Raw genomic sequence first — 24,645 nt, forward strand, 5'->3', positions numbered from 1 at the left:
CATAACTCAAGTGGCAAGAGGTTCGCTGCCGGAGGACACAGTAACTGAGCAGTACTGCCTTCTACAGCTTTGCTGAAGGAAGTGCTGCATGCAACAAGGGAGAAGAGGGAACCAGAAACTTTAGCCTATAAACATATCAGTCCTTACTATATTCTTGAGATCTGTCAGTACTCACCAGTTCTCTAAGCTTTTAGGGAATCTTATTTTGTATACAAGTGTTGCAAAGGAAATGGCTGAATGTTATTTTAAGTTTACTGCTCCCCTATAAGAGAAAGCCAAAATACAGCAGTGATCATGAGCCCCAGTGATCATGAGTGCTTCCGTTACTCTGCTACATAAAGAAAAATTGAATATCTGAAGCCATATCTGCCAGGGACTTATGTTCTCTTACTGCAAAAGGGCAGCTTTCAGTCACAAGACTCTGTATCACAGATACAGTGCATAGGAGACATTTATTTCTAAGAAAAAAACCCTGCCAATTTTACTTGGTGATCTTAACTGAATGCCCAAAGGGAGCAGTAAGATGTCAATCATAAGGATGTATTTCATGAAAATGCAAAAAAGATGCAGCTCTTCCAATATAATGCCTACTTTTATGGTGATAATCTGCTCTCTCATCATTGCAGTGTTAGTTTGGATCACACCTGAAGGTCACTTAGGGAATATTCATTAATATTCTGTTTTCAAAGGTTAAAGTATTAATGTTCCTCGTAACTGACAACCTTGCAAAATCATCAGGAAAGAAAGAAAAGGGGTATAATTTTATAGTCACATGGTAGTTTTCCTGGCTTTATCAGGGAACTCCTGTGGGATTTAGTGTCCTGGGCATAGTGTTTGTGTGTGCATATCACTGACAAGGCTTGTGCGTTGTTCATCTGACATGTCCAGAGCTGGACTTACTGTTCACTGGCTGATAGGTGTTGAGCACACCATTTTTAAAAGAGCTCTGGATAGATTTGCACTTTGCCTGAACTCCTTGAAGAATCTGGCTGTGCATATAAAACTCAGGAGGGAGTCTAAAATCATGACCCTAAGCAATAATGAAAAATGTAATAGTGATTATAATGAGTGTAGAGAATGATGTTTACATTTTCTTGGCATACTATCATACATTGAAAAGTTCCTTAGAATAAACTGAATGATAACCAGAGCAATTACGCTAACTGTTTGGACCAGAGACAAAACAATTCTAAAGCTAAAGAAAATGTTGCCAAGGGAACTGATGTATTAGAAAGCACTAAAAATTTCCTTCCTAGATTTACACTCCAAACAGCACTGAAGCTGCATCTTCTTTCATTCTGTGATAAACTTTCTTACTTACTTATTGTTGCCTAGACTCCATGATGCATGTGTTCATCTGCATTCCCTGAATTATGACATTTTCATTTTACCAGCTACAACTCATCACCGATTTCAGTGCTGAAGAGGAGGAATGCACCTGCCAAAGAGGAAACATGGAATGCAGTTCTGAAGGAGTGCTGGCAGGAAAGTACTGGAGAACTACATTCCAGTTGTGCAGATTTATTAAGCCCAAATAAAAACTGCAAGGATATTCGTGCAAATAAAATGTTTAATCCTGTGGCCTCCTGTGTGTGAAAGTCTGGAAAATTATATCCAAAGCTTTCCCCATTAGGCACACACAACAATTCTGCACAGAGCTATGGCTTTATAATCATCAGCAAGAAAAAAAAAAAAAAAGAACAAAAAAATCAGATGAGCTATATTGGTGTTACGAGGTTTTTGAGGATTTACCCAGGCCTAGATTCAAGGTAGCATCACTTCATGAATCTTTAGGTCAAGACAAAGATGAGCTGCCTTCCTAGGAAAAAGATAAAACAGGATTCTTCAGATCAACGGGAAGCATCTTCTGTTGGTGGGATTTATCTCAGCTAAATTTACAGCCTAAACCAGGGTGTCCAGCCTAACCGAGTCTTTCAGACCACTCTGTAGCCAAAATAATGAGGAAGGCCTCACCAAAGGGTGGCATATCTTGCCTGCCTTAGTCTCCCATAGCAGGATAGGTGAAGCACCATCTGACAGTGCTTTTATATCTTTAATGACTACAGAAGAAATCCTTGATAAATAGTTTAGGATTGATGCCTGTGTCTTAGCTGGCTAGCAGTAGCTGAGGAGAGGGCCCCGCATGCCATGTGTAGTTACTGGTATTCATGAGGATTGTAACTCCTCTGGAAGAGCCCCCACAGACCCACTTTGTATCACATCAACTATTCAACAGGGATGTCACAGGAAACAGCCAGTGTCTATCAGATACCTAATATATCTGCCCAGTAATTCTTGTTTGTTCACTCAGCAAATCATCTTTTACAAACTGAGTTTTCATTTAAAATGGATGCAAACATTAGGACATTGTTGGGTAGGGACATTTGAAGTATCCTAATTTTTCACATAAATATATACTTAGTAGACAGCAAGGACCCCAGCTTGCACGGAGTCTTTGCTGTGCTTGATGTTGAAAGCCGAAAGAGGTCTCCAGAGCTCTCATACCCTACAAAGCAGAAACAACATGAGTAAAAATGCATCTCAGCTTTCACATAGGTAATACAAAGAGGAAATGGCATAGCCCTGTTATTTCTGGAGCTTTTCCTCTAGGGTTCTGATTAAGGAAAACTGTGAATCAAAGATTAAAACTGTGATAAGTCTTCAATATATTAACAGACTAATTAAAAGATTTTAAAAACCAAAGCTTGTGACAGAAGGAGGGTGTCTATGTGTCTCACTTAGACTTCCATAGCTAACACTAATAAAATCTGTTTTGAGTGAGAAACATGCCTTTCAGAGTACCAAATATTTTGGCAAACAGTAGAGGAAAGGAGTAAGAGCATAGAAAGAAGAAAAAAAAGGAGGCAGAGCTGGAAAAGTTATGGTTTAACAGCTCTTTGGCCTGATTGGCTACTAGAAAGAAGCATCCTGTAGGCATCAAGATAGAGACAGCTAATTCAGTCACTAGGTCAGCTTGTCTCCTACCTTAGTCTTTTCTAGATGTTTCAGTTATGCTGTTCTTCACTAGAGAAAAGAACATTTATTTTTTAATAGGGAGCCATTTCTCAAAATCTTTGCAATGTTCAAACCCATTTTCAAGCCAGTTTTCATGGGGAAATGGAGAATTTTACTCCTGTTTCTAGTACTGACCTCAAACCAGCTTTAATGATGTATTTGTAAGTGCCTCTTCTCTGCTATTTTACTGCTCGCATCCTCTGATCATATTTTCTTTGACTCAGCTAAATAAGCTAACCTACAGCATGGAAGTGTAGGGACCGGTGATTTTCCTTGCTGCGTGCTCACTCATTAGAAGTAATTTACAAGTGAAGGTGTCTAAGCGCTCTTCATTTTCCATCACGACAATTTGTCCAATTCTCCTGTGGGGAAAAAAATAATTACACTTACGGCCACAATGACAATAACAGAAGGCTTCGCTAAGTGACTCTTAGAAAGTCCATTTCACTTGGAGCTTCTTGCGTGGGTTTGCACAGCAAGCTGCATAGGCATATGTTTCACACTAACACACCCCAGAACAAAAAGTGTTGAGGGTTGCTCCAGCAGTTTACACAGTCTGCACACCATACAGAAGAAACGATATGGTGTGCAAAAAAGAGTTTGGAAGGGTTAGGGGGGAGGAAATGGGCAAAAATCCTCCTACTCACAGGCAGAAGAAAAAGGGAGAATTGGATAGAAGTGTCTAGAGAAACTGGAGTGGGAGGTAGGAATCTGCCTGCTATGCAGGCTGATGATTCACAAAACGATTTTCCATTTGCATCAGACTGGCAAACTTAGGACCCAATCTTTTGAACAGTCATGAGCATGGGTAACCTTGTACATGCATGTTGTTCTCAGCGGTTGGGGATTCGGACACTTTATCATGCTGTGTAATGTCCTATCCCACGCACATCCTAACGGATGCCAACAGTTGTATTCATCACAATATCACAGTTCATTAGGAAAGTCAAAGTAAGGAAAGAACTAACAAGGGCAGTAATAAATAATTAATAAAATATTAATACATGCGTTGGTTGCCTAAGCAGCCCCAGGGAAAACAAAGGACATTTGAATCCAGTCACTGTGCACCAGATTCACCCAGGCGGATTTCAGCTGATGAAGCCAAGCCAGCAAGAGTGTGGGTGGAGGTGACAGGTGGTCTCCTGATGACTCCCACTGGGGTCAGATCCAGATCAGGACACACACACAGTGGATGCTCTAGGCCACAACGCAACCAGTTCCCACTGTGGGCTTCAACCTGCCCTCTCTATGTTGAGGGGATGGGAATGGAATGCCTGCGATGGGGGCCGGCAAAGTGGCATATGCATCTTTATGTGTGTACGTGTTTAAGGATATAGCTAATCTACAGACCAGGACAGACTGCAGTGTGGTAAAGTGATAGCTGATCAGCCTGTGATTAGCTAGTGTTATAAAAACAGCTGTGGCACAGGTGCAGCAGCATGACATCCAAAGGGACCTTGACAAGCTTGAGGACTGGACCAATAGAAACGTCATGAAATCCAGCATGAAGAAGCACAAAGGTCTGCACATCAACTGCAACAACCTCGAGGTATAGGCTGCCGTGGTACTGCCTAAGAGACAATGGGTAGAAATCTTGATGAAGAGACCTGGGTGAAGTGAACAACAGGGTGAATACAAGCAAACAAATGCCTTCTCATTGCAAATATGGCAAACCATGTACTAGGAAACATTCAGAGACATGTCGCCAGCAAATTGAGATAAACTATTATTCCCCTCTACAAGACACATCTGGAAATCTGCTTTGTGCCCCTCAGTTCAAGCAGGATGTAGAGAAGCAAGAGAGGGTCCAGTGGCAGGACATCAAGTGGACGAGGGTCTAGAGCACAGCACAGGTGAGGAGACTCTGAGGGAGCAAGGCTTTAGTCTGGCAGAGAAAGGGTTAAGAGATGATCTAATAGCAACTTAAATCTACCTGAAGAGCAATAACAAAGATGACAGAGCCAATCTCTTCTCAGTAGTGCCAAATGATAGTTTTGTAAAAGTTTTAAAAACAGCTATTATCCTTTCCAAAGCACTTTTATAAAGAGTTATCTTTAATAATTCAAGACGAAAATCCAGTCAATCCATTTTAACCATCTGCACTTTTCCTACTTAGGCAACTGGAGATGGAATCTGCTTATTAGATGTTAGGCATAATTATACAGAAGGTATTTCAAGAATACTGTTATGAAAGTAGGGCTGTTGGTGGAAGATGAATGTGAGATTTTAGACTTAAAAGAAAGAGAAGTTTGTAAAAGCAAGGAAGCGAAAAGAAAAAATTATAACTGGTCAAAAAAAATTTCCTGCATGTTTCACAGCTTTTAACAAGTCAAAGTGATATTTTTTCTAATAAAGTGAAGTTTTTGCAATTTAATTTTGGAAATTGATCAAAATTTCCCAGAGTGATTTATTTCCCTTTGCTGAACTGAACCTTTTTATTTTGAGTTAGTGTGGCGTGACTTTCTACTTGCTAGAACTGGTACTATGCTTAGTAGGAAATATAGTTCAGGAAAGTCATATGTCCTTTCTTTATGATTTAAGCTTCCCAGCAGATGGACTCATCATAAAAATCTCCTGCTGTGTCACACCATTGTGAAAGTGGCAGGAAAAGGTGTGATTTAACTGAGCAAACAAATGCAGAGTATTACAGAATTAAGTTAAATGAGAGCACCAGCAGGCCTGACCCTCCCTTGGCAGACCCCAGGGCTCCCCTACCCTGCCCCAGTGACGCCACAGCCTGCCCCATCACTTTGTCTGGCCCTGTTCCCTGGACGGGCCCCTTGGCGCCATGTCGTGGCCTTGTCTCCAGTCCTGTCCCTGGCTCCATCTCCTTCAGCTCCTGACTGGGACAGCTGGGATGTCCCTGGCCCCGGCTCAGCCCCTGGCACTGTGGGAGGCTGCAGATGGACCCCAGCACTCCCAGCTGTGTGTGACAGCCCCCGTTGGTGGGGACTTAGCTGGTGCGGAGCCCACAGGTGGGGCCCTTCTGCTCTCTGCCATGTTGATGGCCACGCTGTAATGGCGGGACGACCTCCAGCCTCGGCGCAGGGCACTGATGCGCTCACCTGTGCAATTATAAGCCAGGGAAAATAAACCCTGTGCCTCCCGCCATGCCCGGCCTCATGTCTCGGCAAGGCATCACGGCCGTCCTCTGCTGAGACGTCAGGCGGCGGCACCCATCCAGCTTTTCGGGTTGGGAGGGCGGTGTGGAGTTTGCTCCCTGCCTGTGTGTCACCGGCTGTGCCTTACTTCCTCCTGCAGGACCGGTTAAATATTAACACAGCGACAGAGGCGTATTTGGGCGGGGGGAAGGGGAGAGGCAATCCGTACCTCAACCATATCACAGGGACAAATGTTAAGGCGGGCGCCTGCCCCGGGGCCCCGGCGGCTGAGAGGAGGCAGAGGTCGGTGTTCCTTCCCCGCGGCGGCACCTGGGGCAGCCACCCCGCTGCCTGAGGGAGGTTTCCCTGGGGCGAGGAGGCGACGTCTGGCCCGGGGCTCCTTGCTTTGAACACCTCCGGCCTCCTCCTGCGTCCCCCCCGCCCCGGGCCATCATCTCGAAGGGAAAGCAGTTGGAGACACCCTCTCTGTGGCTGGGGAAGCAATCCAGGTAACCCCTCTGGAGGCATTATTCACCTCCCGGTCAGAAGGAGATGGAGGCTGAAAGATAATTTAACCCTCTCCTCGGCTCCTGCCACAGCAGGGAAGCCAGCCCTGGGCGGGCTGGCCAGCGGCAGCGGGGCGAGCAGGGGGCGTTTGGCAACCCCCCTCTCCCGCAGCGTGCCCTGGCTCTCAGGGCAGGCGTCCCCCGCAGTGGAGGGTGCCTAAAGCAATCCGAGCCCTGCTCTGTGCCGGGCTGGCTCTGGCTGCTGCTCCTTTAGCGGGGATATTATCGATATTATCCCCATTCCTCTGGCGCCAAGGCGGGAGGGAGGGGGCTTATTGCTGGGCCACAAGCCTGGGCGCAGTGCCTGCCGGCGCTGGCCAGGCCAGATGCCCGTGCACCCGTGGAGAGGGTAAAAAGCAGCTCAGACCGAACCCCAGGTATTTAATTCATCGTCGGCCAAAATATCACATTTCATCGGGGGATCGGGTAATATTTCCTGTCCCTTTTGAAAGTCCGTTTTGAAAGGAAGCGAAACAAAAAGGCATAGATGCCTTCCTTTCCCTTCTCGCTTTACTTTACCCCAAGCTATTTACTGATTTTGGCCTGAGTTTGGGCATAAGATTCTAGCAAGTTTATTCTTCTCCATAAAACTTTGCTCAGCTAGAGCTTGCATTGGTGCAGCCAATGTGTAAGGGGAGGTACAAGGGCTGCTGCCCGGGCTGGCGGGGTCCTCTCCAGTCCCATAGATCCTGCCTGGGATGGCAGCTTCCTGGAAAAGGACACAGCCCTGACTCGGATTTGTTTCCTGGCGCTTTACTCGGGCTGTTTACCTCCACATGGCAGACAATACTAACTCTTAAAAACTACTGACTGGTTTGTCTACGTGCTGAGAGCTATCACAGCGGCAGAGCAAGGAGAAATCTCCCTGAGCCTTGCATGGTGACCCTCCTGCCCCAGCTGCCCGCTGAGGACTTCTCCTCACGCCAGACGTGGAAATGAGAAAAAACCCAAACCTTTCAAAACGCACCAGGCAAACCCAAACCAGCCTACAAACTAGCCCCGCTCTTGACACCCAGGTGAAGAAATCAGCCCACAGGCTTGGCTTAAAAAGTTGATAAGTTGACAGGGCTGTCCCTTAAGTTCTCAAGGTAAACTGAAAGCTTGCAAAACGGGAAAAGCTGCCAGCAGAGCCAAGCTGTTCCGGTCAGGTCAAAACTGCTTCAGTAAACTCAGCAAGACCCCCTGCTTAGAGCACCGAGCAGTGAAGGGAGCTCCGGTATAGCTTGATGCTGCAGCTGGACATCTTTGGAAAGCCAGCAAAAATGTTTTTTGTTGGTTGTAGTGATGCAGTGGACAGGGAAGGTCTGGGCGCAGGACATTCCTCCTATGTGGGCACTCCGTAAGAGGCACTGCCGCCCACCCCTGTGCCATCCCACCACCGCTGCTTTCACAAAAGTTCTGCTGGGAATTAATGTAAGGTCTTTGCACAAAACTGCAAAATGAACTTCTTGCTTAAGGGCAGCAAAACAGCTGGGCCAGGGCTTCTGTGTTTTGTGCCTTGGTGTGGTTTTGGTTTTAGCAAAAGGGTAGTTAAAAAGCTATGCTTGTTACAGTAAACTCAGGGTGTCTCTGTGGTGATACTAATATTTATGCATTGCATGGAGCTGCCACAAAGAACACCCCTGAAATCAAACCCAATTTCCTGACAAGAAATTTGGGCTGACCAGAAAACTGCATCCTCTGGCCCATGACCCTCTCTCTTGCAGGCAAGCTTCAGTTTCCCAGCTGAGAAGTTTGTAAACCAAGCAACGAAGTCAAACTCTCTCCCACATATTTTGAGGGGGAGGAGAATAATATCACACAAGTGAATCATGAACGCCGGAGAAGCAGAGTGCAGAAGTAAGGTGATGGCTCCCACCCAAAGCTCTGTATCTTATCTCTGACCATGGAGAAGAGCTGGTGGTGCTTTATTTTGTGGTGTAAAAGGCACTTTCAGTTTCAGAGAAATAATTTTGGGGACACTTTTGCCCTAGCAGCCTCTCTGAGCGCTCAGTCTGGGGAGCTGGGAGGAGATTTTGTGCTTCTAATCCTTGCCCCAAGGCAGGTGGGATGGAGAGCCCAGGATGGCAGGAGCTGTTCCTCCCAGCCAGGGTGGCCCCTGTCCAGTGAGGACCTGATGGGACTGTCACATCATTGATGGTACCAGACTCTCTCTGGAAATGTATGAATAGGAGCCCTAGTTTTGGAGTAAAGCACACAGAAAAATATCAAAACAAACTTTTTGGGTGTAGCATTGGGATATATTCTCACTTCCTCTCCCGAAGGCTGACTGGTGCAGCTTCCCGAGGAAGGGGTAACAACCCCTCTGAATGGAGGTCCTCCAATCCCAGGGGAGCAGCTGGTGCCCTGTGCAGTTGCCCTGCATGACAGTAAGTGATGGAGCACAGGGTTCATTAGTCTGCCAGGACGCCGCCGGTGGCACGGACAGCACACCCACAATACACATGCAATTGTGGGCAGCTTAGAGAATTATTTTTCCCAGCTGCTCACGATTAACTTTAATGATGCAGATGGAGCTCCCCTGACACAGTCAATCCTGAAGCAGTAGTGTTGTAATAACCAGGAGGGACTAAGGGCACGAGAGATGCAAGGTCTGTAGGGGAAGGTTTCTGTGCTGAAGAAAGCTTCTCTACTTCTTTTGAAACTGTTGTTTTGAGAAAAGATACTGCTCTCCTTCCAAACACTCCCTCATTTAATCTTCTCTCCTTGTTGGTAATGCAGGTCACATAAAGTCGTATTTTATCAAAAGGACGCAAAGCAGCAGCTCGTTACCGAGTTTCTCGATAAGTTCTGTCCTTCAGCTTCAAGTATGCAGTGACCGCTGGTGGCTTTCTGCCTTAGGGACCAGGAGAGAATGCTCCAATGGGGAGGTTCCAGAAATTCATTTTACTTCCTCTCATCTTAACTGCCTCGCTACCAGGTAGGACACACTCATAACCCCTGAAATGAGCCACTGTGGTCAAAATGTGTGAACTAATTTTAAAGCTGTGTAAATGGCAGTTACTGGTAATATCAGATTGAACAGTCAGTCCCAGAGGGGGATTATTTAAAATGTTTCAAATGGTTAAGTTTACATTTCAAGCCTGAATGATCTGATGGCTTAGAGTGGGCTTCAGTATGCAGGAGTGAGGAGGATACGAGCAGGGATCTTCTAGTGAGCAGGGATGTCCCACTTATTCCTCCCTCTCCTTGTGCTCATCCTCCTCCTGTCTGTTTGGGACTGCTTTTGAGGGGGCATCTGTAGAAAACTCAATATTGGCAGCTGATTTTGCTTCCAGAAATACATGCGAATTATCATTTTGCTAGTTTGCCTCCAATTTACATTTCACATGCCTGAGTTTCAAAGTGAATTCAGATAAAAGGTATCTTGGTGGCAGAGCCTTAAAGAAAATGTGAATATAAAGTTGGGTAACAGAGACAAGGCTGATTTTTTTATTATAGTCTATCTGGGGTTTTAACAGGCTCTGAAAGGAGGGAGCTGCAGTGGGATGGGAGGGAAGGTATTGTGACGGCTTAATAAATGGTGAAAGGAAACACAATGCAGGAATAAATGTTGTGTTTTCTGAGCAGACTGCTGTTCCAGTGGAGTTGCACAGGAATGTGTGGGACTCAACAAGCTCTTAAACAACCTAGGAAAGAGGAGTGAACTGTGAGGTGGCAGACTTTGCAGGTGGCACAGAACTACATAGGGCAGCCAAATCCAAAAAGAGACTAGGAAGATTTGCCAGCAAATGTCACGATGCCAAGTGAGTAAGTAATAAAGGAGCAGAAAACATTCTGCAAAGCATCACTTAACTGAAGATGTCTAGTAGCGGAAAAGAGTAGATATCTTGGAAAGAGAGTAAATTGCTGAAAAAGAGAGAAAATTTCACCACTTAGTGTCTTCAGCAAGGGAGATACAATGAAACCTGGCATTATATAAATCGGCAGAAAGCTTATGTCTTGAACACTGGATGTTTTGTTAGCCCTTCCATTTCAAAAAAGACATACTAGGTCCGAGAAAGGTGTGAAGTGTGAAAGATGTGATCAACGGTATGAGGAGGCCTTCACTAGACTGAGATATTTTTCTGCCTGTGAAAAAGAAGAAATAGTAAACATTTATTAAAATGTTTAATTATATGGAGGTTAATGGCAAAATGGTTATTCACAATTTCTCATAGCAAAACGAACTAGTGGCAACCAGTAAAACTATCAGAAAGAAGATTTAAGGCAAACCAAAGAATGTACTTTTCCTCTAATTAAACAGTAAATCTCACGGTCACTGGATGTGGGGGATACCAAATTATAAATAGGCTGAAAAACACTAAAAACAGATATCATGGAACGTAGGTCCATAGGTGCAGATGCAATTGTTGGCTCAGAAAGTCCCTGGATCTCCTCTTTTTGGACACTGAGAAGTTTTAACAAGGAAGCCTCAGTTTTTATTTGTTCTGTTTCTTGCACTGTCTTTCTAAGCCTCCAGAGCAGAGTACTACGTGTTTTAGAGGATTTCTATTACCCTTCACTAATGCTTTTAGTCAAGCGTGCCTGCAACGGGTGTTTTACTGCCCCACCTGCAAGCCGTACTGGGGTAGCAGGCATCGCCCACACCTTGTGGTGCAGCCGTGGGAGCACACCCCAACGCTGAGAAAAAAAGTGTACGGTGGAGAGACAAGTGGTGCTCTTGAAAAAAATATTGCTGTTCTTGGAGCATCCTGGGGAGTGCAGCTAGGCTGCCAAGATAGCTGCATGGCACAGCCAGTTTGAGCATCCCCCTGGGCAGGCACGGCATGCCCTTCGGCAGCGATAGCATTGCAGACCGCAGGGCTGACATGCAGCGAGGGTCCCAGCCGGCTGCCAGGATATTGGTGGTGGTGCTGCCTTGCTCCCTGCCTGGGGACCCTCACCGCTGGAGACAAGAGACAGTGTGGGAGGAGAGGAGGAGTAGTCCAGCAGCAGAGGCAGGAGACAGCTGTCAAACAGTGAGTAAGAGAAGAGATAGGCAGACACACTTGGAGGCTGTGGAGAGGTTTGTCTGCAGGTGGGTGGAAATGTGTGTCGCTGAGTACCAGTAGACTGGTATTACTTTACAGAACCATCCTATAAGCATTTAAAAAGTCTTGTTAACATAAGCAAACAAGCTCGTCCTTCTCTGCAGGCTTTGACAAGCTCTAACCTATTTTGGCTTTCAAAAAGCTCAGCTGCAGGGCTGTTGGTTTTTTAAATAAACTGGAGATGTGCTGAAGAAAAATCTTACCAAAACAATTTATGGCAGAGCTGTTGCTGGCCAGCAATAAGGCAATGAAGGAAGAAGACAAGGTAGGATGAGCAAGAGACTAAAGAAAGAGTGAAAAGAAAAAGGAATTTGAAACAGACTGGAAGGAAAAAAATTAGAAATTCAAACAGAAATAGCAGAAAAGGAAGGGAAGAAGACAGGCTAGACACAAAAACAAGGATAAAAGGCAGGGTTTATGGAAGGGTGTTATGGGTATAGAGGGGGAGATTATTTTGAAATACGATAATGAGGCTGAAAAAAAAGGAATAATTGTGGCAAAAGGATAAGTCCATCCTGTCCTTCACTGCACTGCATCCAAATAGGTCACTTATAAAAGAGGAAAGACAGAGTCAGCAGAGGAGAGGAGGGAAGGAAAAGAAGGTAGCCACATCTCAATGCCCTGTCGCTGAAACCTTCAGCATGAAAAAGCTATTCTTTAGAGTTGATTCAAATGGGGAAGAAAAAAACATTGGTGATGAGGGGCAAGGGCGGTTCTTTGGCAAACGAAGCTCCCTAAGTGCAGGCATCATCCAGGGAGCGAGATGCATTTTTGTTTCTTCAAAACCCCCAGTGATGTGACAGTGAATTTGTGTGACAGAGGAGGGAATAAACACCTCATAAAGTTGTTGGTGCATACTCTGCATGCTATTGGGAAGGACTGAGTAACAGAAATACCATAAATGCTTATCAGTTTAAGCAACCTTTCAGCAAGGGTGACTGTTTTATGAATGTCTGGTGATGTGCCTTAGAGAAGGTGTCCTAACTCAGCTTTGTTCTTCAAAAGTCACGGGGTAATGCAATACCATGAAGAAAGCCTAGCATTTGCCTGTTGCAAGGATGATATTTGCCTGGGTGGGATTTCTTATTGGTTGTGTGTGAGGAAGCAGATGTTAAACCAGCTGTTAAAAGCTGAACATGTAATTCCTGTAAAGTGCAATGGCAATCTAGCCTCAGGCCTTAATTTGTCTAAAAGCAACCATCTGCAAGGTATTTTTTAAGCAGTATGTAAATGACACCAGCACTAAAAATTTCTCCTTACTGCAAGAAGCAATGCCCAGCAAAAGGACTTATAGCACTGGTAACTGGGTTTAGATCGCGTCTCTGTCATTAATGTCCTCTTTGACCTTACACAAGTTACTTTATCAGTGTTTGTACGTGGGTTGGACAATAGAACACACTGTTAGTTCAGGACTCCACGTGCTATTGCAGGATAAAAAATAAAAGCAAAAAGATAAAAAGGCAAAGTTAAAACTACCAAAAATGTTTTGGCAACAGGTGGAGAGACTCGTGAAGCTCCTTTTTGGGTTGTGCTGGGGCCTTACTGAGATCTAAATGCAGGCAAGGTTGAGCTATGTCCCACTCCTCAGTCCTCTTGCCACCCATAGTATTCCCATACAGGGCTTACGGGCCTGTTCCCTATCTCACAGAAGTCAGTGAAAGACCACCTATTGCTCCAGCAGATATGGCTGGTGGAAGAAGATGTAGATCCTACCACAGCCATAGACTGATAAAAAATATTATATTAGATAAATAAAGGAATAACTCATACCTACCTGCCTATACTGTCCTGACTGAAGAAAACAAAAGCAATATTAGCCATGTATTTTTAGAGCTGATGACCACTGATTACTTATGTTTAGGGTTAAATTTCAAGACTATAATGGAACTCACAGACATGATCTCACAGCAAAAGATTAATTAACAGCTAGCAGTGTACTGAAAGTCACATCATTTATACAGAGCCATAGCAAACCATGATCCCTAAAGAAAGTAAAGTGTTTGCACAGGCATAGAAATAAGTTACAAATGCACAGAGATCTGTTTGCATTCAGAGGAGCAGTGGGGATAACTACTGGAACTCCTGTTTCATGAGCAACTAAATGCATCTTGGTGTTAACTCTAAGGAAGTTTGTTCACGGCTGTGTCTGTCATTATGGTAGCTGTTTATGTCCACTTCAACCACTCTGGAAGAATTAAAACAAAGTATAAAAATAAAAAAATTCAGCACATGAACATGTTATAGATACCACAGAGGTACAGGGAGTAGTATTGTAAAGGCTGGCTACAATATGAGTCAAGAAAAAACAGATAATTCAAAGGCATATTTGAGCTTAGGATAGTGTCTCAACCCTGGTAATATAAGTTACGAATAGAAATCATGACAACTGGATGTTGAATATCAGGGAAGAGGGTGTGACAAATGGTCTCACTAGAATGCATTTCATTGGTGCATGTTCATTAGAAAACCCATAGCTCTGTAAATGATGCCATCCACAGACATGCGGCCGATACCTAACATTCAGAAAACGACAAATAGAAAAGAGACTAAATGGCTTTTAGGCATTTTGTTGGGTTAACTGCTTATAAAGCAATGTATTAAGGTATGCACATAGATTTGATTGCCGAGTTCATCTTCTAGATGTTTCATCTTTTGAAGCATTTCAGTTCGCCTTTACAAGTCTGAAGAGCGCTTTGAATAAACGTTACTGGAAAAAAATGAGCCATTTAAATTGAACAGAAATACGCTTTACTGTATCTTATCTGGCTTTATTAACTATCAGTGGAAGTAAAGTTTGCTTTTCATTTAATGTTTTATTGCTCACACACAGATATACTCTGGAGAATGAGGTGCATGGCAGAGGTAACATAACCCAGGAAGGTGGAAAATTTTTGTAAAGGTTTTTGTAAACATGAGAGAACTCAGAGTCAATCATACAAAGAACCAGGGAGAGCTAGGTTTGTATAATCCCACAAAACAAAGAATGAAAAGGCTCTTGTCTGTAAACCCATGTGGTAGGTGGGAGGAAAGAGAGCAGCTATTTATATTAAAGAACAATTCTTGGCACAAACCTGGTTAGATATACACTGCCTAGGATTAAATGTGAGCTGGGAATTAGAAAATGATGTTGACATTGGAGCAATGAGATTACAGACCCTATGCCCTGGGTTCGTTCACTGAGGCTCTGGTTGCAACACCGTAACTGAGATTGGGCTCTGGTTCCATTTATACAACAATCAAACATCTCTTTTCTGTGAAACATTACAGCATATTCTCCCCTACTCACATCAGCTATTGACTGAATGAAAAATGAATTTTTCAATAATTTATAATTAACCTGTTAATGAATAAACTACCTAAAATGCACAAAACATGGGTTGAATGAAATCTTTAAAAATAAGTTCATTGTCCTGAATACTCTTAGAAAGGGAATAATGGCCATTTCAGACTTTCTTTCTCCTGGAAAATAATTTAACACTTACTCTCAGGCCAAATTTGCAGACATGGTGTTTTAATTAGACTGCTATGGACTGTAGCATTTAATTGCTGTAATTATGCAGACTACAGCCTGAATCATTAGGGGTAGCACTGGCAGTCCTGGTGCTTCCTTAGCACGAATGTTTCCCAGTAAGTGACGAAAAACTCACTGGTGAGGTAGATCTCACTGGCAGGGCTGCTTGGTCTGCAGAGAGCTTGTGAAATCTCCATCCTTGGAGATATTCAAAATATGACTTGACAAGGCCCTGTGCAAATGACCTAACTGTGAAGTTAGCTCTGCTTGGAGCACAGAGTTGAGCTAGAGATTTCCTGAGGTCCCTTGTCACCGAAACCTTTCAGTGCCCCCATTAAAGAGCAACTCTGTCACAGTGAGGTGCAAGTCAAAACTAGGCCAAAACAGAGCAGACCTGAGCTTACAGGCAGGTGAAGAGATGATAGGAGCTGTGGGGGATAAGAGCGAGCCTGGTGGGATGTGTGCAGAGCACGGACAGTCCCCTGAGATGAACCTTGGTGACAGCAGAGCCTGCAATGGCAGTCCTCTTCCTCCTCCTCCACTCCACCTGCAACCAGCAGGGCTGTGGGTGGCAGTGACTTCGTAAAGGGACTGGTTTATGAGAGCATACTATTTTGGGCTCCTCAATACAGGAAAGGCATTGATAAACTGGATCAAGTAGACGGCCACGAAGAGGGTAATGGGCTGGTGTGGTTGCTCTGTGAGGAACAGCTGATGGAGCAGGGCTTGTTCAGCCTGCAGCAGGGTCTCTAATGGCAGCCTGCCAGTACCTGCAAGGAGGTTGTAAAGAAAACGGAACCAGGCTCTTTGCAGTGGTGAATGGCAAGAGGACAAGAGAGAACAGGCATATGTTGAAACAAGAGAGGTTCAGAGTGGTCAAAAGGAAAAGCTTTTTCCCCATGAGAGCAATCAGGCAATGGAGCAGGTCACCCAGAGAAGCTGTGCAGTCTCCATCCTTGGAGGTTTTCAAGCCCTGACTGGTAAAAGCCGTGAGCAACCAGATGCAACCTCAGAACTGATCCTGCTTTATTGGGGGGTCTGGATTGGAGACCTCCTGAGGTCACTTCCAACCTGAATTACTCTATGGCCATTTGGTCAGCTACTCCTCCTTGAAAGGCACTGATAGCACCTCTGCCTTTGCTCTACTGCACATGGACACAGCATGCTCTGGGGAATTGACTCAAAATCCAAAGGGATTCACAAAGAACAAAGACCCAGAGAAGCAGGTTCCTAATTTCACACAAGGCTGCTCTCTCAAGCCCTGTTCCCTGAGACATCAACCAAATAATCTGAGTTGTTCTTACAGTCTGAAATTTTTTCTCTCATGAAGACTAGGGTATCTGATATTTTGCCTCTGAGAAATACTTTAAGGTTTGGCCACCTTCAAAATTGCACCCATTTCCCCTAGCTATTTCAGGGACTGAAGTCACAGCTGCTGCTTTGAAATAAAAGGTCTCTGCCTTCATCCTGCCTTCACTTTCTGCTTGGTAGAAGCAAATGCTTCTGCCTTCCCACGCGCAGGGGATCCACCATCTGCCTGGGTAACAGCTGCATCTTCATTCCTCTGAGGGCCATGGGAGGCCCTGGGTCTGTTGAGGAGGAAAGGAAAACAGAATGCCTTCATTAGAAATGAACTTCACTTCTGACAAATAGTAGCCAAAATTTGTGCTACCTTTTAAGGAGAAGAACTCATGAATTACAGCAGCTCTGGCTAACAGAAAGCCTGAGAAGTTGGAGAAGGATTTATGCAATGTATACATGTGAAATACAGGAAGAGGCAGATGAATAAGGGAAAGAGCATGGAAGGATGTATGCTGGGGCTGCAAAAAATCAGTGGCAATCTGAGGTATGGAAAGGGACCAGTTACTTACTCCTTTATTTATTTTAAGTCTAGAGAACTCAGGTATTTTCTTATTTAAAAGTGGAACTTTTTTCTTTCAGCAAAATGATAAGTCAACTTTTTAGTGAATTGGTGAAGAGAGAAAGATGATTTTGGAGCGGGGGAGGAGAGCTCAAAAATCAAATGAAAGAAAACCTTTTACTCTAAGCTGGAGCTGAAAGATTAGATTGTACATCTCCATCTCTGAACTGGTTAAGATCTTTTAATCTATATAAAGCCGTACTTCTTGGATTTGTAATAATTGGCTTGGGGGTCCACTATAACAATGCAGTATTGTTTACTGCTGTGGGATTAACATTACTCAGTTGCAATTTCAATTCACCATACATAACTTTAACTGATAGGCATTATAGAAAATGAGACAAGAACCTTTTCCTGAAAGTATCAGGTACTGACGACTGTCAGAGGTGAAGTGCCAGCTCAGCTGATACAGCCTTTCCTGATACACAACTAAGTGCTTAATACCCCAGTGCTCCTAGTGAATAACGCTACTTGAACCAGGACGCCTGGCTTTTTGACCTTAAATTGTTGGCGGTAAAAATTAAGTCAAAGGCCTTTGGTGGTGGTGGTGTGTATGTATTTACAGAGTGTTTTTTTCTTCCTTCCAGGTCTTGGCTTTTTTATAAATGGCTCTATTATAAATGGCCCTACTAATGCAACAGTCCTTGCTGGTTCAGAGGCCCGGTTTAATTGCACTGTGTCGATAGGATGGGTAATTCTCATTTGGCTGTCCAACGGAAATCCTGTCCTCACTGTCGTCAGTTCTGAAGGAGCTTTTGAAACATCAGACCGCTTCACCTCTCAAAATTATACGAGTAGCGATGGGTTTACCTCGGAGCTGATCATCCACAACACCCAGCTGAGTGACGCTGGAAAAATTGAATGCAGCATCCAGCAACCTGGCAAGAGCAGCTTTGCGTTTCTTTCTGTTCAAGGTGCGTATAGCCACCGGTAGAGTTATTTTATTATACTGCACTTAAAGGAATCCTCTGATGAATTGCTCAAATTATCCTTGTGAAGGAGCACATGCTCTCATTTACCATCCTTTGCCTCCTGTCCTCCTTGTCTTAATTTTACTGTCAAAGCAGGTTTCAGAGTCACATTCAGAGTGCCATTGACAAAGGTTATAACTGCCCTTGTTTTTTCCTGTTACATCTCTTATTCTTTATTGGATTGCATTAAAGTGCCTAAAGGCTATATTAGGCCCACCAGCAGTCAGTCAAAAATTATCTTTTGGTTAGAAACAGTATGGATTACCCCTACACACACCTTTGTATGTGGGCCTTCTGCTGTCTTTAGGGTAAATCTCCCTCCTGCTTTCTGAGTCAGGAATCAGCCTGTATCCAGCTTACTTGAGTTTGATTTAATAGCGTGTTGAAGTAAAGCCCTTGAGACACAAGGTGATACTCTTCATATGATTGCTGCTGCAAGCTGCCATTTCCAAGGAACAAAAAGTTCCTGCATATCAAGCCCCTGTATATGAGACATCTTCCTCCTCTCTGAAGCATCAGTAGTGACAGAGTGCAGCCAGCAAAGCAAGATGTAACCACCAGACATTATCTATTTGTCAGAAGTGCTTCATGCAATGAGAACATCTCATCATCTACCCATAAACCTTTCCTGATAAAACACGAGCATACTTCAAACTTAGAGAGAAATGCTGTTATTTCATGATGTTGCCCTTCAGTGGAAATATATCAGGATAGCTAAAATGTATAATTTCCTGCTTTTTATTGGAAAGGTACTGAAAGCTAAGACTAGTGCTTTAGACATACTGGACAATGTGTCTGTGAAATTGTAATATCTGCATGTTTATATCATGCATACGGTGTATCTATGTTAAAAATTATTGGGTTTGAGTTCATATCTCAAGGTATAGCTATTTCTGGGTAACAAGATAAGATTTGAAACTATCAGCAGGAAAGCAATGCAGCCAAATATTCTGAAGGAAAAAAACATCTTTTCCCTCCTACAGTTAATGGATCTTTATTCATCAAAAATAGCACCTTAACAGTAAAAGAGAACAAAACAGTTGAAATTGTTTGTGAAGCCTTGGGATGGGCTCCAGCTCCAGAAATTACCTGGATGTCAAATGACACTTTCATTGATAAGTCGAGGTATGTTACTCAGCAAACTCAAAGATCTGATGGCCTCCATGATGCCCTGAGCATCCTAACTTTGACTCTGACGGACACTGAGATTTTGACTTGTTTAGCTGACATAGAAGCACTCCCTAACCCCCAGAATGCAACTCTAACTTGTATTTTTCTCAACTCTACTATAGGTAAGTAAATATTTTTTGTACTTTGCCTATACTGTAGTGCCTGTACTGTACTACCTATACTCACAACTGTGCTTTTTGTTTCGTTTTGCTTTGTTTTATTTTGAAAAGTCTTTTATTTTCAAATGAAATGCTATGACGTGTGCAAAGGTGATAGAATTAAGGCCCAGTAGTCACAACCTGATTCGCAGGTAGGGTTCAGTTCACCTCTGTGAGAGGACTGGTACAAGTCTAATGAATTACAATGTCCAATTAAGGACTGAGCAAGACAAATGAAGCAGTATATCTGCCATTGACTCCTACTATGGATTCACTACTTAGAAAACAGGCTTTTGCTTCTTGGCCAAGTAAACATCTAGTGAATTTAGATCTTAAATATTTTTGATTAGGCCACACCTGCCATGTTAACATAATTTGTCACACCTCATTTACTCAAAGCCAAACCCTCAGGTGAAATTGTTCTCCTTAATATTCAATACCATTTTTTTCACTGACGTGAGATTTTGTGCCCAGTTGCTGCACGCATCCCAGAATAGATTCTGTACTAGCACTTCATGTGCAAATAGAACGTTCTCCATATGAGCAGTGACGAGATGTGATGGAGCTGTTGTAGAATGGTGGGCTGGACTGAGGTTGGCACTTAATTGCATATGGTAGCATTTATACGTAGGAACTTCTATACTGTATACCTATTACCGATCTGCTATAGGAAAATCTTTGTACATAGTGTATCAGGTCATCAAGAGAAGCTGAATATTCATGGGACTTATCCCACAGTCTACTTTGATAAAAGAGCCACTGGGCCTGCTTTCCTCTTCCTGGCATGGTCTCTTTCACAACTTAGAGGAAGGTAAAAAGTGTCCCGCAGCAATATATGTGGAATTTTTTGGACAGTGCTTTGGTTGTTTGTTATTGCCTTTTATTTAAGGAAATTCAAGGTTGCTTTAATTCAAGCATGAATGTTGGGCAAATCTCTCAAGAACAGTTACCAACACTTTTGATAACCCTAAATATTTTTGCTAAAGTTGTCAGCATTTTCTGTAATGCTGCTGATCTTTGGCCTCACTGACGTCCTATGAAAATAAAATTCCGTAATTTAGCACATTCACAGTTGTAGGAGGTTCATCAGGAAAAGGGTGATTTTATGTGGTCTGTGCTGCCAGTGGGGAACAAAGCAAGTGAGACTATCACTACAGATCTGCCTCACAATCCAACAGAATCCTATGAAAACTGTTTTTCTTTTCCAAACCATAGCACAATAAAAGCAAGTAAAAGGAAGTATCTCCCCGTGGGTTAGCAGTGTTTACTGCAGAGGGAGACAATACCAAACTGTCCCTCTGTTGGGGCTAGCCAAGTGTCTCAACTGTTAGGTAGAGCAGTCTCAAGACAGACTAAACTTGAAGGACTAATTGCATGGCAGGGAGCTGAGGTTACTGGGGATAGGTACACTGCCTCCGATAGTGACATAGTTCTCCCTACAGTGACATCCATTTTATTAGCCTTATCCCGTGGTATGGGAAAGGCATAGATTATATGGAGTTTTTCGCAGTGGGTCTATGCATCCCCAGCTGTCTTCTTTGCAGAGTAGGGCCTTGAATCTGCATTTCCTTTTATGATGTGGTGAGCATTGTGAACTTCTGTAATTGGGCTGACAGCTTCTCTTGATGAACTGATTCTTCTTCTGTAATGGGTGAACACAGCACCTACAAAGACATTCTTACAGTGGATTGATGAGGGATTTGGTATAGAAGTTTCGACATATAAACAACTGAGGAGGTTGAGTAACTGTGCCTTTTATTTTAAGTATGAGTCATTAGCAAGCCTTTTTCAGAAATACTTGCTTTGTAATGCAGTTGAAAAAGGTCATTTCACCATTCTTAAAAGGACTTTTTTGTAGTCACATTGATCCTAATTACTGACTAAGCAAAATAGAACTATCCTGAGGAAATTAATAAATTACCCTGCCTACTCATTTGTGAAGTACTGAGGTATCCACCCTCAGTTTCCATAGCTACTCATTGTAAATCAGAAGAGGAGAAAAACAGATGTCATGAAGCACAATTAGTGTATAATTAGTGATTGTATAGGACCATCATTCATTTCTCTGGAAAAATCATTGTGCAGCAGCAGACACTCAAAATTTGTCAGGATATGAGAATGTGAAGTCTTAAAATTATTAGAATGAAATAAAGACACGGCATTTATGACAGAAGAAGATATATAACGTATATATCACACTGGAAATCTCAGAGCTTGTCTGACTTTTCACATACAGACTCAGCCTTAGCTAACTGTTGTCAGGAGAGAATATGACTGGCTCCAAACATCTAAGGAGTCCTTCCCAAAACTACTGTAATATCAATTTCAGTCTTCACTTAAAGGCTTGAGGAACTGAATTCCTCTGTGTTCCTCACAAGCAATATCTGTCCATTCACAAGGACTCCAACCAAAAATCTGAGCCAACTTAAGCCAACCACCTCCTGGTCAATGAATGTCCTACCTTCCTGCATGTCTAGATCAGCCTTATTCTCAGACCTTTCCATACAAGGTGATGCATTTTTATGTCAGTCACTCCTCCTCCAGAGTTACCTCACTCACAGTGGTGTTTGGCTGAGCCCCAAATTTGGGAACTCCTATGGAATTATCACAGCAGATGCATTCACAAAGCTGTTATGGGGAAGTGGAGTCCACAGCAGAGTCTCTCAGCTGGGCCCAAGCTCTCTTTGGCTTCAGTGTTGGCTTCATTTGGCCTTTGACCTGCAGAAGATGAAGATAGGCAATCAGCCATGAGCCTGATCTTCCTTTGCTTTTTAAGCTCCAAAGTGTCCAAGAAGTGATGTGCAGCTGTTACTGGTCTCTCATTTCTCCTTCATCACCAGCAAGTGCCAGGGAAAATCACCTTTTCTCCAGATACTTAGCCCAAGTAAAATTTTGGGCAGCTTTGGGAGGAGCCAGCAGTCCAGATAGCAGCAGAGCATGGGCCCTATAGAATGAGGAAGTGCCTTTGTCCACACTAAGCACCCCATGTAAATTGGTGTGGATTTACTATTGAGGGGTTTAACACCCTCATGCCTTAGCGCCCCTCTTTTGCACCCCTGTGTGTTGAGGTGGCAGCTCCTGCATTTGTACCTGCTACTCCCAGCTCCAGTTTCTTTCTGTATCCTCCAAAACTGGGGAGAAACTGCAACACTGAAGTGCTGGGAATGTTTGTGTTGTATCCTGTCCTTCTCCCTTCAGCTCTGTAGATCCTCTTTTGGCATGTAACCTGAACCTGACAGGGATCAAAATACCTTGGTGTGGCAGCCAGCCTGGAGGTATGGGCCAGTGCAGGTGTGCTTAGCTCCTCCCTTCACACTCAAGTCAAGCTTTCCCCTACAGCTAAATAGCTGTCTCTCGTATTTAAGGCATGTTGAAATCCCTGTGGCACGCTTTATGGAACAAAATATAATAAAATATAGATATCTGTTGCGATACTTCTAGATTAAAAAATTATGAACAAGTTTATCATCAATTGTAATCACAACTGATTACAGCCTACAGAATTAACTGTTTTGCAGGTTAGTGAATGCTTGTTTTCTCTAACAGTCAGAAGAAATTCCAAACATGCTGATAGAGCATTAGGATTATAGAAGACTGGAACAAATTGCTTAATCATAGTGACCTGAGTTTTGGAGAATGCAGACTCCTAACAGAGGTTCAAGCTTTGTAGGAGACTCTGATCCTATTTTTGCAGTCTGAAACCTTCAAACCCCAAACACATGCCCAGGCAAATTTGTAGATAGAAAGGATCTACTTTATTTCCTGCCATAGGTAAACCAGCAGGTAGTCTGGTTCACGCATCAGGGGAATAGCCCTGATGCTGCACAGCTACCAGGCACCTACATCACTGCAGTACCTTTTCCAGAGGCTGTCAGCTAAATGGGGTCACGCAGTCATTAACTGGGACCTCTAATGAGGAAATAACAACCATAAACCCAGTGCAACAGAATGGGCTTTGTCAAGTTTGGATGTGTCTCACACCTGTAATTTGGATTGGAAGCTTTTTTCTAAACAACTGTCAAAATTATTTTGGGACTGTTTTCCAAAAAGTAGCCAAATTTGAGGTGCTTCTGCAATATTTGGTCAAAACTAAAGGGCAAGATGATGTGAAAGTCAGAACCAACACCTTCCTTGTGCATCTAGCTACATGAGAGATATGAAGTATTTTTAAAATTTTGTGCATGTCGGAGCTCTGTAGGAAAACCACTTGGTCCTAGCAACCAATTTCAGCAAGACACTGAATTATATGTAAGTATCCTAATTTAACTCTGTAGATTACAGCATGGACAAAGGAATTAGTTAGTGTAAGAAAGTCAGTAGTGAAGATGGTTTAGTAGCTGCATATTCCCAAACGGTGCTACTCTTGACAGGCTTTGCTCTTCACTGCTCTTTAAGTGGGTAACAGATGCCCTACCAAAATCAAACACCTGCTGAAATCAGTGAGAGAAATCTCAAGATGAGATTCATCAGAAAATCATGTCTACAGGCTGGAGATCCCTACCTGTATTAGTCACCTAAGACTATCGCTGTGGTCTGTGGGGAGAAATGGAGCTGTTCATCTTATCCAAAGGGACACATATACATTTGGCCAAATGAATTGTAACCCAAAATAGATATTTTCTCTCTATTGACAAGAGCAGCTAGGCAAGACACTTAATATCTGCAGTACAGACAACCAAATTGAATCTTAACCCCTCTCCCCAACCCCAAATATCTCCAAAGGATGTTGGGAGGCCGAGCATATCTACAAAATAGATTTTAGTTTGGAAGATTGTGACCCTGCGTTTTTCAAAAGGGAAATAGCTGTGAGAAAAGTTACAATTGCAATAAAGAATTTGCATTTGGAAACACTTTAAATTCTTGGGCACCATCCATAAATACAGAGTCTGTCATTTGGAAAACAGGTTCCTTGTTAAATAGTCAACAAGCTGTTAATAGCTTCTCACATAAAAGGTAAGTATTCTGAAAAGGATGTTTTGAGGCTCTGATAGTACAATGTTTCTCCATTTAATTTAACAGAAAATGATTACCGTGAAGACAACGGAAGCACATGGGTTATTGTACTTGCGGCTGTGCTTTCACTTGTTGGTATTATTCTTCTGATTATTATTATTGTGGTTGTCGTACGCTGCTGTTGTCTAAAGAAAAAAGGTAAGTGGACCTTCACAACTGGTCTATACATCAAAAAGTATCCTCAAT

At 43.3% G+C, this 24,645-nt stretch overlaps 1 protein-coding gene across 1 annotated transcript in view; it reads left to right on the forward strand.

Moving 5' to 3' along the window:
• Window positions 1–9,544: 9,544 nt before the first annotated feature.
• Window positions 9,545–24,645, forward strand: part of IGSF5 (immunoglobulin superfamily member 5) — a gene marked incomplete at both ends in the record, with an annotated part of 30,971 nt that continues 15,870 nt past the window's right edge. Inside the window, 4 exons of the mRNA XM_082489434.1 lie at window positions 9,545–9,602; window positions 17,735–18,061; window positions 19,102–19,410; window positions 24,466–24,597. Coding sequence (XP_082345560.1) covers window positions 9,545–9,602; window positions 17,735–18,061; window positions 19,102–19,410; window positions 24,466–24,597 — 826 coding nt within the window. The remainder of the gene's footprint in view (window positions 9,603–17,734; window positions 18,062–19,101; window positions 19,411–24,465; window positions 24,598–24,645) is intronic.

This window comes from Vanellus vanellus (genome assembly GCF_965231255.1).
Source record: "Vanellus vanellus genome assembly, chromosome: 1".
Lineage (NCBI taxonomy): Eukaryota > Metazoa > Chordata > Aves > Charadriiformes > Charadriidae > Vanellus > Vanellus vanellus.